The following is a 16,244-nucleotide window of genomic DNA, read 5'->3' as shown; positions in this document are numbered from 1 at the left end:
GACGTCCTAGTGCACGCGAATGGTGATTTATGAAGTCGCGATTATCGGATATTATTTTATATGCGGAGCACGGGAATATTTGATGGACAAAGGGTGGCCTTCCTGTATATGCGTTTTATTCGTCAACCTCAAACTTGTTGAAATATCCACGTCGAAATGGATTGAGCTCGTCTGCCGTTGTCCCATCCGTCGCAAGCTTCTTCCGGGTCGCATAGTCCTCGAGTGTAGACGGGGACACCTGCACATCAGGTATGCGACGATAGGTTATCAATCTCCTCGACCCTGCGCATATTAGCATTCCAGGTGATAGGTAAGGGAGTGACTGGAAAGCCGAGGCTTACACTTATTGAATGGCTGAACACAGATGGCAACAATCTCCAGGCAAGGATGGGTGGGCACTGGAATCTCTAGCTCCTCGTCGTTGGCCGTTGGAGTCCAAAATGACAACCTCCCACCGTCGACCAAGGTCTCGGAGGCAAATACCAGAATGTCATCAAGCATAGCTAGAAAGCTATAGGGCTTCTTGGGTGGGACGTAATCCGGGTCACTATCCTCGTCAGTGCATAGAACCATGTTAGGGGTTACTGATGGAATACCGACTTTCCCTTCGTCCTGCCTGCCTCGATCAGCCAAGGGGTCTTCTCGGGATCCTTGCAACCCAGCACTCTCAGTCCTTCCCTGACTCCGTACGGAGGGTCGGAAACGATTCCGTCCCACCATCGGCGTTTCCTCATCGGAGTATGGGTCAAGTCGGCGGAAAACACATCACCTAGGCATCCACCCAAGCCATACTGCTCGAAGTTTCCTTGTAAGCTCTTCTTTCCGCCTTCGCCTCGCATGCTGCGGCCGTCAATGTCACTTCCCCATGCCAAAGCTCCGAACTGTGCGCATGCGACGGGGAATGAGCCTGTTCCAACAAAGGGATCGTAAAAGAGCTTCCCAGGGGCCGCAAGGGCGATGTTGGCAGTTACCAAGGCGAGCTCTGAGTCCATGCTCGTGGTGGAGATGTATTCTCGCTTCTTCAAATCCAGCTTCTGGATAAGGTCTCGCGATGAGCTCGCCAGGTATCGACCCAAGTGGATTTCTGTGGGGTCTGGGATTCCAAGAGGAACACTGTTGTGCGGCCATTGCTCAAAAATGGTGAAAGTCTCATCTGGGTTGGACATCTTAATAGGACCATCAAAGCCCAGGAACCGAAACGAGTTAATGAGTTCAAGCCTCTTGGTATTAGAGCGGGTTCCCTGATATGGCTCCACGGCAAACTTGAAGGATGCCATCTTGTATTGCGCCCAGAGGTGTGGTGTCCCTTGCTTCACGGCTGCGTGTACTTCATCGAGCGTCGTTCCGGTACCCCATAACTCATGAATAGACTGGGCCAGGATGGATCTCTGGATAAGTCGCTCAGCCGCATCGACTGAGGGCAGTTGTACAATACAAAATGGGGACTATTGGAGCGTGAGACTTGGGGGGACTGTGTGTCATGTGCGCATACGTACATCAAGGCTATAATTCAGAACTTTTAAGTCCACGTCCTGGACGATGGCGAGGGCCTCGATCTCGGCGAGCCGAAAAGACTCATGGACCTGTGCAAACCTGATGAGGAAATGCATGTTGTGCGACTCCTCACCACTGATGGTTGATTTGAAAAGCGCACGTTCAACCTAATTCAGAAAGTGAAGGTGGGGGAGGGGCAGCAATCAACCTCGAAATGGCAGCTCCACTGGTTGGGAAAAGTTGCTCCTAACGCTCCTCATGTGACCAGAACAACCCTTGTCAAAGAGAATCGGAGAGCGATGGCAAATTTACTCTCCATTAAGGTTGTGGATGGCAGTCGCAAGTTTTCGGGATTCGGGTGGATGCAGGTACAAACCCTCGTCCCCGAACTCTTGGGTCGTGTGTGTAAAAATATTCGCCGATGAAACCCCGGCTGCAAGCACTGTCGATTTTCTAGGCGGTCCCCCGAACGACAACTACCTACCTAAACTAACTACTACCTACGCATTGCCCATCCACACACCGTCCTTTGAACCACTCAAGCATAAAATATTAGTCATTCCCTCTCGATCATCTTCCGCCCGAGTCGATTCCTCCTTGAAGCATCCATAACATGTTTCCAGTGGCAACCCCGTCAATATATCAGGCGCCAAAATGTTTTGTCACATACGGCACCATGGGTTATGTCGACACCAAACAGGCACCTCATAAGGGCAAGCCTTGGATGGCCATCAAATCGCAAGATTTTATACACAAGGTTAGGCGGCATCAATCTAAGTTCCAACCTATCAAGCTAATTTAAATGCAGGTAGACTTGATCATACCCGTAGAGGCTTATGACTCGGTGCAACAGGTCATTGAGACGCGCCAGTCGCCCCAGTATTCTAAGGTCACCATGACACTGGGTGATATCTTCGAGGGAGAATTCTTTACCGAGTACATCAAGAAAGGTGCCTAGATCCAAGCCCAGTCCTAGTATGGGGAGGCACTTGCTGAACTAGTGGGTAGGGAATGTCCTTATGCTCTCCGAGGGTACCACGACGACGGGCAGCCTCTTCACGTTACACCAAGGTATGGCCTGAAGCAAAGCTACTCATTCCCGGAAATTGATGAAAGTAAAATAGGTACCCTGACCATGTACCTTGAGAAGGAGACCTATGAACGATCTGGGCTTGTGGGCAAGCCGTATGGCGCGAAGGGCGGAAGAGGTTTAAGACCTCGTTGGGGTTGGTCACCAAGAGTCTGGTCATTATATCTTGCTAATTACCAACTGCAGTCGTTTCATTCGACCTCAGAAGCCCAACGATGGTACGCGGGAAGAGGGGTTTCGATCGTTTGATCTATGCTTGCAAGAATGTCCTGAATCAACCGACAAATTGGCTTTTCTGCAACGTTACGGAATTGAGTAAGTCCTATTTTCCCCACGAGACACTCAGCTCCTCAATTCTGTTCTAATATCATCAAGTACCTTCCCCGGACCCCTTACAGAGATATTTTCCCACCTCCTTCACCTCTTCACCAGGAATCACTCGAGATATCTGCGCGCTTCAGGGGCCACTGGACATTCCCTCTGAGATCCTTGCTGATGCCGACCGATCCGCCTTTGAGGAAGCGGCAACCGAGTGCTATGAGTGGCTGTCGCTTATTCGGCTTGGAAGCCCCCGCGTGGAACCTCGGGACAACATCGATCCCTATCTTTCGAAATATCGGGTGCCGGGAGATGCCGAGGGGGATGTGACTGTGTGCAAACTGAGTTGGCAGGGGCTCATTTCTTCCAGTTGGCTGCACAAGTTACTTGTTGATACTATTGCTGCTTGTCCGTCGGTGGCATGGTTCTCTTTGAGTGCAACTTGCTTTTCAAGGAGCGTTCCCGGCAGTGGTAACGAGGTCATGATTCTTCGACCTCCAGTAACCGGGACCAAGTACCTCATGTGGGAAACAAAGGTTTCAGAGTGAGAACTTATTCTTGCTTTGATCGCACACTTCTTTCATCGCCAAGCCCTTGTCCCGTTAAGGCTTCCTCGACTAGTTTACGCAGATCTGCCTGGCCCTGGGGTGTGTTGAAATCGTCTCGCTGAGCCAACTCCTCAATACGCCTCCGGAATTCCGGGTCGGCCTCGCCAAGAAAATCTTGGACCTCATCCATAGTACCGATGGTTACGGGCATGCCCTCTGGAGGGGGGGGTATCTCTTCGGTGAAGATGGCCGCGGCAGTAGCGTCGAGGTTGTCTACTTTTTTAGCCTCAATCTTGGCGAGGTAGGCAGCAATTGCTGGAAAATCGCCCTCGGCCTCAATCTTCTCTCTGGCCGTCAATCCTTCCGCCCCTCTGTGGTTAATGTTGGCTCCGAGTTCCTCAACCAGGGCTTGGGCAGCAGCCTCGGTCTCAACCACGAACAAAGCGGTCTCGTCATCCTCGTCCCTGAGGTCTACGTCGACGTGAAATTCGCGAACCAGGGCTCTGAGGAGGTCTAGATGGTTGTAACTCGCAGCGGCGTGTACGAGGGAGTAACCATGCTCGTCTTGCATCGCGGCCAGCGCCGGATTTTCTCGAAGGAGGGGCAGCAAGGCGGGGTTGTTGTCGGCTGCCAGAAGATACGGATTGGGAGGAGGCGCCATTGTCGGAGGACTTGTATAAATCGGTGGTGCGTGACTATTGGAATGGTCCCTGGAAGCCGATTTCGATGAAGTTAGATTGGAATCAGCAGGTTGGACATGTGTTGTTGTCGACAATGTTGTGAGTAGAGTATTTTTTGGGGGTCAGGGACAACAAAGCTCTGGTTGTGGGTGCTTAGGTAGGTAGGTAGGTAGAGTTGCTGTGTACAGGTAGGTAGGTACTAACACAACCTGCCGGCATCCACCAAACCAAACGTACGTAGGTAGGTACTCATACCCATCCATAAGGTTAGTACCAATAAGGTACCCAGCCTCGGATCCATTAACGTCCCGCATGCCAAAGCCCCACCAACATTTCGGAAAGTGAGCCTTTGCGAGGACGCGGACGTCTATGATAAGTGTTACTGCCTCTGACGGCTTAATGCTTCCCATCTTTCCAGGGTTTGGGCTTGGCCCTCAGCTGTAGGGCCCGCCACATGCGTAATCAATCAGACCCTTGACACACTACATGAAATAAGAAGCCCAGTCCCACCCTGCCCCCAATCAATCGATCAATGACTCAACATCGTCTAATCCTAGATACATCACAGGGTAGCACTTTCTAGCCTCAAGGTACTGCCTCGATTACTAGGTAGGTACAGAGCCCGGTCTATCTAGGTACTCGGTCGGGGAGCGGTCAACTAGGTAGGTACCTACTTAGATCTGCTGGCTAATTTCCTCGATCTGACTCATGCGGCGTCAGGTTGATAGCTCACAAGGCAGGGTAGTGGAGTGGTTGGCGTAGGTGCCTCACTGAGGCGGTGCATCAAGGCAGTTTCCAATACCCCATTGCAGAGCGTTTACAGGGTACCCACACCTACCTGCTCGCACTCACATCCAGGCGATATCAAACACGCTTCCTGTGACGCAGAGTGCGCTGCCTTGGGTCCAAGATATTTTATATATTGGCCGGTCGCTCTGTGAACGAATTCCCTTGTATCCCGCCCCCTTCTTAACTACCTACAGAAGACCACTCCTCGCCTGTCCACGCCAGTAGGTTCCCCAAGAATCAGGTTAGCAAGGCAGGCACGACGAACCCCTCTCAAACCAGTCCGTCTTCCCACTTCAACGAGTCAGGAACGCACCATCCCCGTGAACGCATATTTCCCGCGAGAGAAGGCGTTCTGGTCGTGTTAAGGGCTACCAAGGTACGAAAGGAGTTGGCGGCCCGGTGTCAAACAACGGAAGACCCAGGGCGTGCATGTCTGCCTACTACCACTCGTATTGTCGCCCACTTCTCACACTCCCCAACAGATACACCTGCAAACGAACCACGCACAATATTCGGTACTTCAGCACCATGGCTGCACCTTACATCGCCCAGGATGTCCGGGAGGTCTCCCAGATGTTGGCTGGGCTGGACCTTGCCCGGAAGGAGAAACGCCGCGGTAGCTTCGCGGTCAAGAAGACAACTTTCGATGTCAAGGGGTCTCGGGACGGCATTCAGGTCGAATCGTGGCGGATGCAGGACTGGGACTACAAGAGACGTGACCTCCCTACCTACGCTCGCGGCCTTTTCACCACCAAGACGAGGAGAAACGAGCCCGAGATTGCTGTCAGAGGTTACGACAAGTTTTTCAACACCGACGAGGTCCATGAAACTAAGTGGTCGAACATTCTGACCAGGACCCAGGGTCCCTACGAGTTAACTCTGAAGGAGAATGGATGCATCATTTTCATTGCCGGTCTGGAGGATGACACTCTCATTGTTTGCAGCAAGCATTCTACCGGAGACCGCAGTGACATCCAGACCAGCCATGCTAGCGCTGGTGAGCTACGCATCGAGAAGCAGCTGGCCGCTGTGGGAAAGACCAAGGCCGACCTAGCACGAGAGCTCCGAAAGAGGAACGTCACTGCCGTCGCCGAACTTTGTGACGATGCCTTCGAGGAACACATCTTGGCCTACACCCCCGATAAAGCGGGCCTATACCTCCATGGTATTAACCTCAACCTGCCGGAGTTTGCAACTTACCCCAGCGCTTTTGTTCAGGAGTTTGCCGACGAGTGGGGGTTCATCAAGACTGGCCTCATGGTGATGGACGACATTAATGAGGTAAAGGCCTTCCTCGAAGAGGCAGCCCAGACTGGTGCCCATGATGGCCGAGATGTCGAGGGGTTTGTCATCCGCTGTAAGATGAGCCACGATCCCGACGCAGCCCCGTACCGCGATTGGTTCTTCAAGTACAAGTTCGAAGAGCCATACCTCATGTATCGTCAGTGGCGAGAGTGCACCAAGGCTCTGATTTCCGGAAAGCAGCCCAAGTTCAAAAAACACATCAGCATTACTGAAGAATACTTGTTGTACGCCCGCAAGCGCCTCGCATCCGACCCTAAACTAGCCAAGGAGTACAACCTCAACCACGGCATCATCTCTCTACGCGATGACTTTTTGAAGTTCAAGAACCTCAAGGGTGCCGACGCTGCGAACATGGACGACCTCGATCCCTTGGTCATGCCAGAGGTCACCAATGATGTTATCCTCTGTCCGATCGCTACCATTGGCTGTGGCAAGACGACCATTGCGTTAGCCCTGACGCACCTCTTCGGATGGGGCCACATCCAAAATGACAACATCTCGGGCAAAGCTCGACCCCCTCGGTTTACCGCGGCGGTTCTGGATCAGCTCAAGGACCACGCAGCCGTGCTCGCGGATCGTAACAACGCTCAGAGACATGAGCGAAAGCAAATCATCACCGATGTTAAGCTACAGCACACCACTGCCAAGCTTGTCTGCCTGAATTTTAAGCATGACGAGGGGTCGATTGACGAAATCCGACGCATCACTCAAGAAAGGGTGGTCGAGCGTGGCGATAACCACCAAACTATACACGCTGCATCTGACAAAGCCAAGTTCATTGGCGTCATGGAAGGATTTATCAACCGATTTGAGCCCTGTAATCCATATGCTCGCCCAGACGACGGCTTTGACGTGGTTATCGATCTGAACCCAACGGTGGGAAGCCGTCAAAACCTCGAAACCGTCATCACAGAGTTGAACAAAATATTCCCCAATTTGGTCAAGGAGATCCCTGGGCCCGAGCAACTTGATGGTGCGATAGAAGCGGCCCTTGGCTATAAGCCCGACTTCAGACAGGATATCCCGAACAGGGGCAAGAAGGCCGAGTCAAATAAGCAACAAAACAAAGGACATGAACAGTCCCAGAAGACGACGAAGGCGGCGCAGTTGGAATATATGTCCGTTTCTGTCAACGCTTCCGAGCTCAACGCGCTGCTTGAGGAGGCCTTCAAAGAAGAGAGGCCTGAGACTTCTCGGTTTTACATGCAAATGAAGCAAACACGTCGTGTACAGCCGAAATTCCACGTCACATTGATGCATCGTGCATCTTGCCGTGAACATCCTGAGCTATGGAAGCGGTACTCTACTTTGCATTGTGAAGCAGAGGCGACCGGCATCACAAATGCGAAACTTGGAGACTGCGATGTTTTACTGGAACGGGTGAGGATCCCCACAACTCCTTGGCTATGATCGTGCTGACATTTCATAGATTGTATTCGATGATCGGGTCATGGCTATTGTTGTCCGACTTGTAGACGAAGATGGAAATTGGGAATGCACGAACCGAGTGGCGCATATCACCATTGGAACCAGGGACAGCTCAGTAAAGCCTAGGGAAAGCAACGACTTGCTGGCGAGATGGTTGGAGATGGGCAGCGCTGCCGAGACGAACATTGGTGAGGTCGTGTTTGAAAATAAACCTACGCTGAAGGGTACGGTCCACGGGGTGTCATCCAGGTAGGCGAGACCTGAAGATGGAAGCACCCACGTGCATTCAGTAAGGGACGCTCAACGTCTCGAACGGCTATCAGGACATTCTTGGTTGTAGAAACAGAGAGAATGACATGGGACGGGAACCAACTCCCTGCTGTGAAGAACGGCGACAACCCCTTGTATGAACGACGAGTGATTTTTAACGAAACACAATCAAGTTAAACATGAAAAGAGCGAGGGGAGTATGCACGGTATCAAACGAGGGAAATCGGACAGTTTCTATTAAAGGTAACGATCTCTTGTAGTCAGCTCTGAGTGGTATCGTACATCTATGACTCGAAAGGGGGTATTACGGCTGCGAATAAAATAGAGAAATGCACGATACAAGACTGTCCATGGTCTATTGCGGGTCACTCATCGTCAAGAAATCGAGTTGCTAAGCTCCCAAAAAAGGGCACCTCGAATCTATACAATGATTAGCACTAGGCTCATTGCAACGGAATTCGTTTGAGCACACACCTGTCCAGGATCTCGGCATCTCGATACGCTCTTAGTGTGAGGACAGCGATTAGAGCCAGATCGCCGAGGAAAAAGACCCAGCTCAGGAAAGTTGACCATGCAAAGATGAGGTGGAAGACCATGATGGCCGTAAATAAGAGGGCTGACTGCCATGCGTGGAACCTAGTTCATAGAGATTAGTATCATGCGTGGGAAACAGAGATCACAGGAGGGACTGCGAGGGCAAGGAGATGGTTTGCACCACTTTTCTTGCGACATAGGCGGAGCATGGTATCGTAAAACGAGATCATAAACATACCTCACATAGTCACTATTCCTCTCTAATATCAACAAGACAATTGCGCCTAGAGGTGGAAATGCCAGGTAAGCTAGGCAGGCCTCATAGTCAAGTCGCATGCCCAGACTCGTATCGAACTCGCTAACTTCGGCAGCGGGATATGCGCCGGGCATGGTGCTTGAGGCTCCAAATGCCCTTGTATCTGCCCCAGCACCCCAAACGCCACCCTGGCCGTCAAAGCCGCCCCATCCTCGCTGTGGCTGGGGGTGTTGTAGAGGCGGAGGAGATGCGACGGGTTCAAAGGATCGCCTGGCGTCGTACGAGTGTCGTGGGGAGGCGTACTCGGGGGATGCCACGCGGCCATGCTCCGGTGGGGAGGACTGGTAGGGTGCAAAGTCCATGGTTATGATGGAATCGGAATGATTGGCTTCGACTATCCGGAAGGGGGCATGCCCAGGCCTCCTTGCTCAATAGCTATAGGGGGGTGCCGAGGAACAGGCGTCGTGTATTTTGGGGGTATACCGCTCTTGTGTGGTGCGAGGATGCTTGCTGGCCAGGAGCTGAGTATGTCTGAATGTGTGGGAGCAGTCGTCCGAGAGGAACAGGATGTTGTTGGCTTCGCAAACTCAGTAGTGAATTGCGACTATATATACAGCTTCGCAGATGATGAGATGTCGGGACCCAGAAGGGTAGGGAGAACCCAAGGGATGGTGATGGGTCGAGCGGAATAGCGTCGGATGGGTTGTTCAAGTTCGCGTTGATGATGGCAATCCCGCCTTGATTGTGGAGGAGGCGCGACAGCTTGGCACCAAGCTTTGTCCTTCATGGAAGCCCCTGGCGCCACACGTAAGCACCTTCCTATTTCCTTCGACGCTCACTGAGGACCCTAATTTTGGCGCTGCAGGCGGCCACTACGGCCACTACACACTACGGCCACTACGGAGATGGCGGGGAGCTCAGCTATTGGTGGCAGATCCCTCCCCTAAGTCCATCACCCAAGATCAAAAGGTACCGAGGATCCGACTCACATCCTAGCAGGTGCTGGCAAGGACATTCGTCTAGGCCTGAAAGTTGGCACGACGGAACTGCCTCAGCGGGGAGAGCTTCGGTATGGTAGTGCATGACTCCGCGTTAAATGGCGCTGCTTGGCCTCCTATGCTGTTCGTACATGTACACATACAATGTCCCTTGGGCGGGCAACCTATCGATACACCCAACGTAACGTCACAAGCCTCAAGTCTACTGTTCCTCCTTCTGCTCACCAAGCTGCCCTTTGTTCTCTTCTTCCAGCTGCGTCTTTCGACCTTCGAGGGCCAGCCACAAGCTCTTGCTCCCACCTTCAAGGGCGGTGGTGATGCCCAGACCAGCACCTTGAAGGATTCCGACAAGTTGTGCCCGCAAACCATCCATGCCTCCCTGGATACCACCAACCCAGTTGACGCCAGCCTTATCAAAGATCTTGTTCTCGATCCGGCCGCCTACAAGTAGAAGCTTGGCCAGTCCATTCTGACAGATAGGGTCGTGGAAGCCGGGGCTCTTCTTCCTCGTCGGCGCCGGGAACTGCCCGGGAACAGGGGCGAGCACACTCAGTGCCGCGGAAACATGGGCGGGGGAGACGGCGGGTAGCACCAGTGCAGCCAGTGGGCCAACCAAGAGCGGCTCGATCTGGGCGAAGGACGAGTCTACAGGGACATCGGCGTTCTTGACGGCCTCGTACGCTGCTTCCGATAGATCATGGATAACAGGTCCACGGGCTGTCCGCGGGGTCTTGGCTGACGCCGCGGCGACCGCTGGGTTGTAAAACTCGACAATCTTCATGGCCACGCTTAACATGTTGGTCCTGAGAACTTGTAACTGCACCAATGGGGTGATATCGAGTGGTTCGGCACCTGGGGCGGCATTGGGTGAGGGGACTTCCAGCAAAGCCTTCTTCAGCTCTCGTCGTACAGCGGCCCACTCAATGGCCGTCAGGTTGCTGTGCTGGAAGAAGAGAATCAAGGGAGTGGTACGGAGCAGTGACGTGTAGGTTCGGATCATCTGACTCTTTCTCGTTTCGACCGGTCGAGCGCTAGGAGGCTTCGTCGGGGGGGTGTATTCGATGGGGGCTCGGGTACCAGCGGAAACAGCGGCAGACTGTTTCCCGGAGGTTGAGATGCTGCGAAGCGCGAGAGCCCATGATTTTTGCGGCAAACCCGATTCCCTGCGCAATTGGCGCAGACAGGGCGAAGTTATTCGGGGTATTCGAGGCGCCATTTTTTCTAACCCTCCAGAAAAACCACGATCAGTTGCCAATTTTATCACAATGAGCGTTCAACTTACGTAGTTTGTGGGGTGGTTGCCAACTTGTCCTCACGCCGTCGTCAAAAATTCCGTGAGGTCTTCGCGACCCTGCCCATGATGGAAGATCGCTGTATTGGCCCGTGCGCCCGGAACAAACCACCGCCGTCCCCCGGCGCCTACGTACTGGGTCGCTGCCGAGCTGTAGCCAGCCAGGCTGATTACGCGGGACCTGACTGCCTACCTCGAAGCTTCGCCCTCCACTGCACAAACACCAAACAGCCTCGATCGCCTCCGCCCACACTCTCCCTTCTCCCACCATCGTCTCCCGAAAGCCCATCGCTGCTGTTTCTCATACATTCGGTGGTCCATTCTGCACCCTCCATACCATCACCGTCCGCCGCCCATTCCACCATGTCGACTCTCGAAGAGCTCGATGACCTCGATCGCAGAGAGAAGGAAGACAAGAAGCAAAATGGTGGTGACGACAAGGACCAGAAGAAGGGCGCCGATGGCGATGCCGAGATGAAGGATGCTGAAGAGGACGACGATGACATTCTTGATGACGAGATCCTGGGGCTTAGCACACAGGATATCCAAACCCGGAAACGGCTGCTCGAGAATGATTCCCGAATCATGAAGAGCGAGTTGTCACGATTATCACATGAAAAGGCCGCCATGGGCGAAAAGATCAAGGAGAACCTGGACAAGATTGCCAACAACAGGTGGGTTTTCTCTCCTCTCGACTGACGCGGGGATGTCGCCTCTAACCCAGGCTCTAGGCAACTTCCGTACCTAGTAGGAAACGTCGTTGAGCTGCTCGACCTCGACCCCACCGCCGAGTCGTCCGAGGAGGGCGCCAATATCGATCTAGATGCGACTCGAGTAGGCAAATCCGCCGTCATCAAGACCTCTACTCGTCAAACGATCTTCCTCCCTCTCATCGGTCTGGTAGATGCCGACAAACTCAAGCCTGCCGACTTGATCGGTGTCAACAAAGATTCGTACCTTATCCTCGACACGCTACCTGCCGAGTATGACAGCCGTGTCAAAGCAATGGAGGTTGATGAGAAACCGACGGAGCAGTACACGGATGTGGGTGGGTTGGACAAGCAGATTGAGGAACTAGTTGAGGCCATCGTTTGGCCCATGAAGGAAGCTGAGCGATTCAAGAAGATTGGCATCAAGGCACCCAAGGGTACGTTGAATGGATCGGCCCATGAAACAAGGTTGAGCTGACACAAAATCCAGGTGCCCTCATGTATGGCCCTCCTGGTACTGGCAAGACCCTCCTGGCAAGGGCCTGTGCGGCTCAGACAGATGCCACGTTCCTGAAGCTGGCAGGGCCCCAACTTGTTCAGATGTTTATTGGTGACGGCGCGAAGCTTGTGCGAGACTGTTTCGCGCTAGCCAAGGAGAAGGCGCCAGCGATTATCTTCATTGATGAATTGGATGCTGTGGGTACGAAGCGCTTCGACAGCGAGAAGAGTGGCGACCGAGAAGTGCAGCGGACCATGCTGGAGCTTCTGAATCAACTTGACGGATTTGCATCTGATGACCGAATCAAGGTTTTGGCCGCTACAAACCGTGTCGATGTGCTTGATCCTGCTCTCCTGCGATCTGGTCGATTGGACCGCAAGATCGAGTTCCCGCTGCCCAACGAGGAGGCGCGAGCTCAGATTCTCAAGATTCACTCCCGCAAGATGAAGGTCGACCCCGGAGTTAACTGGAGCGAGCTAGCCCGAAGCACCGACGAGTTTGGTGGTGCTATGTTGAAGGCTGTGTGTGTGGAGGCGGGTATGATTGCTCTGCGATCGGGCAAGAACAAAATTGGTCACGAGCACTATGTCGACGCCATTGCCGAAGTGCAGGCCAAGAAGAAGGACGTGAGTGATGAACTTGCTGACATCATGCCTGGGACTGATTCGCTAACTGAGACATGCAGACTGTCAACTTCTACGCTTAATTTCAGGGATGGCCGGACACCAGGGTCCCAGAACATGACCAGGACAGTGCTTCCGAGGACCGGGTCTTGGCGTAGAATAGAAGAAAGGACGATATACATAGATCAATGTAACACTATTGAGGGCATGATTCCTCTCCCGATTGCACACTTGAGATGGGCAATTAGCCTTGAGGCTTACGAACATTACGGACGACTACCAATCAGTCCTAGCCAAGTAAGGTAACAAAGCACTCATGCAATTAGCCACAGGATTCCAATAGCTGTTTATTGGCTTTAGAGACAACGGGGATTTCGTCGGAGCTAATTGTATCGTCCACCTGGTCGTTAAGAGATGTGTCCCTCTCGTCCGGTGTGTGAGGTAGTGGAGGGTGGACATGCCTATCGTCCCTTAAAATGTGCGAGGGCTCAAGTGCAGCACTCCAAGGATGCTCAGCTAGTTAAAGAGGAACAGCTGAAAGGGCCATCAATTCTTGGCGATACAAAGATCTACCTTAGACAGCTCTGAATCACAGGGTGGCTGCCATCGCCACAGGTTCCCCAGTCACATCCAGGGGTCTTGGGGGGGCAAGGTACAACCACGGGCGTTGCACATGTAAAGGTATAGGTAGGTACCTACCAATTCACTGGGGAGGTGGTTTCGAGGTGGTTAGCTTGTTAGGTCAGCATGTCTTCCTGTTTAGGTATTAAGCTTGATCACCCTAGTCATGCATAGACGACGTCATCATGGCGTCCCCTGGTTGGCTCCCATGTCTCGAGCACCTCGCGATGATGCTGTCACCAATTACTGATGACGACGGTGACGATGGGGATAATGAGACGGGCTCCGCTTGTGGCTGGTCGACCTGTCTCAACGAGGACACCTTCCAATGTCAAGCTTGCTGCTGGCTGAATATGCAAGAGTATGGCGTAATGGGGACTGGAAAAACAGCAAGCTTCAGCCACGGCCACCACCACGGTATAATGATGCAGTGACGTTATTGATTTTCCGCCGTGGCTTACTCCCTGACTGCTTTTCTTGAATCTCACTTCCCCTCCAACCATGGCACATTTTAATTCCTTCATCTCACTTTAACTTCTCCCGCTCTGATCGACAAAACGCCCGTCGTCCCAACCTTCCTGGCATTACCCATCTCCCAACTCACACCTGACATTTTGGCCTCATTTTTGTCACCGAAGCACTGGAGCACCACAACACGCCACTACACTCCCCCTATTCCCACATCTAGCTCGCAGCAGTCTGTGCGGCTCCACGATGAGGTTCCTCAACGTCGTTTGGGGCGTCGCCGTGTCCACCAACTGCGTCGCCGCCAGCACTTGGTTCCCCGGTTCCAAGGCTTGTAAGGATACTTAGAATCCGAGATGCATTTCACTACGGTATGCTAACAATGGCCCCAGTATATAACAAATGGCATGAGACGGAGCTGGAGCGTTGGCTCTCCGACCACGACATCCCATACCCCACCCCAGCCGATCGCAAGGAACTGGAAACGCTGGTCGGGAAGAGCTGGAATGACTACGTCGTCGCTCCCTACAGTAGCTGGGACACGGCAGACTTGAGTGCCTACCTTCAGGCCAAAGGTAAGGAAACCCGCGATGATGCGGCCGCCACGAGAGACAATCTAGTTTCCCAAGTCAAGGACAACTGGTACGAGACAGAGGAAAATGCCTACCAAGCGTGGGCCAGTGTCAAGGACTGGATCTTGGACACGTGGACTGAGAGCCAGCTCAAGAGCTTTTGTGATAAGCACAGCATTCCAGGTAAGTGTACTCCCTCGAAGCCAGATTGCTCCGAGCTTGGCCTCACCATAATAACGATCTATACAGTTCCTCAACCTCGACACCGTGACACACTCCTCCAAAAGGCTCGATCCAGTTATGAAACCATCGCCAACAAGGCCGGCCAGGCATCTTCCTATCCTGGAAACTGGCTATACGAAACCTGGTCCGAGTCTGATCTCAAAAGTTGGCTCGATACTCAGGGTTTCCCAGTGCCTCAGCCAACCACTCGCGACAAGCTAATCGCCTCGGTCCGCCGTAACTCGCGACTCGCTTATCTCAAGGCACAGGACCAAGCTGCCAGCGCAACGGCCAGCGCCCAAGCCGCCTACGCAACGCTCACTGACATGATCATTGATGCCTGGGGCGAGTCTCAGCTCAAGGAATTCTGCGACAAGAACGGCATCTCGGTCCCCCAGGGAACCAAGGCCAGCGAGCTACGTGCCTTGGTTCGGAAGAATCGGGCCGCGATCCTTGGTGATACTGTTTCTGGGCGAGCCTCTGCGGCCTTCGGCGCTGCCACCTCGAATGCGCAGAACCAGTATGCCAGGGCGACCGATAGCGCCTCCCTTGCTGCCCAGGATGCTTTCAACCAGGTGGTTTCCGCGTGGTCTGATACCAGACTCAAGGCATATCTAGATGCTCGGGGCATACCTGTCCCCCAAGGTTCTAAGAAGAACGAGCTCGAGGCCCTCGTCCGCAAGCACTCCCACCTAGCCGCCAGCGGGTGGAGTGCGTGGACCTTTGATGACTTCAGCTATGACAACTTGAAGAAGTTCCTCGTTGAAAATGGAGATGCTATCGCGAAGAAGATCGCTGAGAAGAAGGATTCTAGTCGCGATGAGCTTGTCAGTGCCGCGCAGTCTGCTTACACTTCAGCATCCACTGCCGGAGGTTCCGATTACGCCTCGGCCACCAGTTATATTGCATCCGTCACAGCAAGCGCTAAGAAGAATGCATTCGACGCATGGTCTGAATCGGAACTCAAAGCCTATCTTGACAGTTACGGCATCCCGGTTCCCCAGGGGTCTAAGTTGGAGGAGCTCAAGGCTCAGGCTCGGAAGGAGTCCACTTACTTTAAATATGGCACCTCGTCGACGGGTGGGACGATATTCGCTCAAATCGGAGAGACAGCCCGAAATGGGTGGAACTGGATTTCCCACCAGTTCAGCCTGGGCAGTGATGCTGCCCAGCAGAAGCTTGCCGAGGCCGAAGAAGAAGCTCGGGTGAAGGCGAAGCATGTCAGGGAGGAGCTATAAGAGCGTTTTCCTTGCCCCATCCGGGTCTTGCTGAAGTAGTCAGCGATGATCCAACATGAAGAACCTCCCGTCGGTCGAACCAAAAAAATTGCTGTCACAATCGGAAGGGGGGCAAATGAGTTAACATTCGCTATTTGTTGATGTGTCGTATTATCATTAGTTCTTATGAAGTCAAGTGATTAATACTCCCTTGGGTATCATGGTTACGATAGTTGTGTATAATCTGCATCGCTTCAGTCAGTGTTACTGCAAAACGATTTAATCCTACATGTAGGGTTGAGAATAAAGGAGGA

General features: G+C 53.1%; 7 protein-coding genes across 7 annotated transcripts; 3 read left to right on the top strand and 4 right to left on the bottom strand.

The window, feature by feature from the left end:
• Positions 1–25: 25 nt before the first annotated feature.
• On the bottom strand, positions 26–1,717 carry BGZ61DRAFT_96973 (S-adenosyl-L-methionine-dependent methyltransferase). The gene is made up of 4 exons (XM_046257276.1): positions 1,497–1,717; positions 601–1,445; positions 342–547; positions 26–282 (listed from the first exon to the last, which is right to left on the bottom strand). Exons 1-4 carry the CDS (start codon positions 1,608–1,610, stop codon positions 116–118), a joined length of 1,332 nt encoding a protein of 443 aa, XP_046099843.1. The 5' UTR covers positions 1,611–1,717; the 3' UTR covers positions 26–115.
• Positions 1,718–2,107: 390 nt separating this feature from the next.
• On the top strand, positions 2,108–3,450 carry BGZ61DRAFT_360785 (ribonuclease P 40kDa subunit; the record flags this gene model as incomplete). The annotated part of the gene is made up of 6 exons (XM_046241206.1): positions 2,108–2,251; positions 2,303–2,444; positions 2,503–2,565; positions 2,619–2,720; positions 2,771–2,899; positions 2,960–3,450. The coding sequence occupies 6 exons, from the start codon at positions 2,108–2,110 to the stop codon at positions 3,448–3,450; spliced, it is 1,071 nt and encodes a 356-aa protein (XP_046099842.1).
• Positions 3,145–4,489, bottom strand: BGZ61DRAFT_96943 (ankyrin repeat-containing protein). Its single transcript, XM_046257275.1, has one exon. It carries the CDS (start codon positions 4,109–4,111, stop codon positions 3,455–3,457), a length of 657 nt encoding a protein of 218 aa, XP_046099841.1. The 5' UTR covers positions 4,112–4,489; the 3' UTR covers positions 3,145–3,454.
• A 958-nt stretch (positions 4,490–5,447) lies between these two features.
• Positions 5,448–7,905, top strand: BGZ61DRAFT_361032 (RNA ligase-domain-containing protein; the record flags this gene model as incomplete). Its single annotated transcript, XM_046241226.1, has 2 exons — positions 5,448–7,604; positions 7,654–7,905. 2 exons carry the CDS (start codon positions 5,448–5,450, stop codon positions 7,903–7,905), a joined length of 2,409 nt encoding a protein of 802 aa, XP_046099840.1.
• Positions 7,906–8,165: 260 nt separating this feature from the next.
• Positions 8,166–9,480, bottom strand: BGZ61DRAFT_457929 (uncharacterized protein). Its single transcript, XM_046246696.1, has 3 exons — positions 8,695–9,480; positions 8,397–8,558; positions 8,166–8,342 (listed from the first exon to the last, which is right to left on the bottom strand). Exons 1-3 carry the CDS (start codon positions 9,072–9,074, stop codon positions 8,288–8,290), a joined length of 597 nt encoding a protein of 198 aa, XP_046099839.1. The 5' UTR covers positions 9,075–9,480; the 3' UTR covers positions 8,166–8,287.
• Positions 9,481–11,069, bottom strand: BGZ61DRAFT_457927 (uncharacterized protein). Its single transcript, XM_046246695.1, has 2 exons — positions 10,993–11,069; positions 9,481–10,931 (listed from the first exon to the last, which is right to left on the bottom strand). Exon 2 carries the CDS (start codon positions 10,924–10,926, stop codon positions 9,913–9,915), a length of 1,014 nt encoding a protein of 337 aa, XP_046099838.1. The 5' UTR covers positions 10,927–10,931; positions 10,993–11,069; the 3' UTR covers positions 9,481–9,912.
• Positions 11,070–11,364: 295 nt separating this feature from the next.
• Positions 11,365–15,951, top strand: BGZ61DRAFT_496891 (uncharacterized protein; the record flags this gene model as incomplete). Its single annotated transcript, XM_046251070.1, has 7 exons — positions 11,365–11,675; positions 11,733–12,148; positions 12,202–12,836; positions 13,127–13,130; positions 14,143–14,253; positions 14,312–14,674; positions 14,741–15,951. 7 exons carry the CDS (start codon positions 11,365–11,367, stop codon positions 15,949–15,951), a joined length of 3,051 nt encoding a protein of 1,016 aa, XP_046099837.1.
• Positions 15,952–16,244: the final 293 nt, after the last annotated feature.

The sequence above is a fragment of the Ilyonectria robusta genome, assembly GCF_021365365.1.
Source record: "Ilyonectria robusta strain PMI_751 chromosome Unknown BGZ61scaffold_20, whole genome shotgun sequence".
Taxonomy (NCBI): domain Eukaryota; kingdom Fungi; phylum Ascomycota; class Sordariomycetes; order Hypocreales; family Nectriaceae; genus Ilyonectria; species Ilyonectria robusta.
Note: the sequence above shows the minus strand (reverse complement) of the source record. Positions and strands in the feature narration are given on the sequence as shown.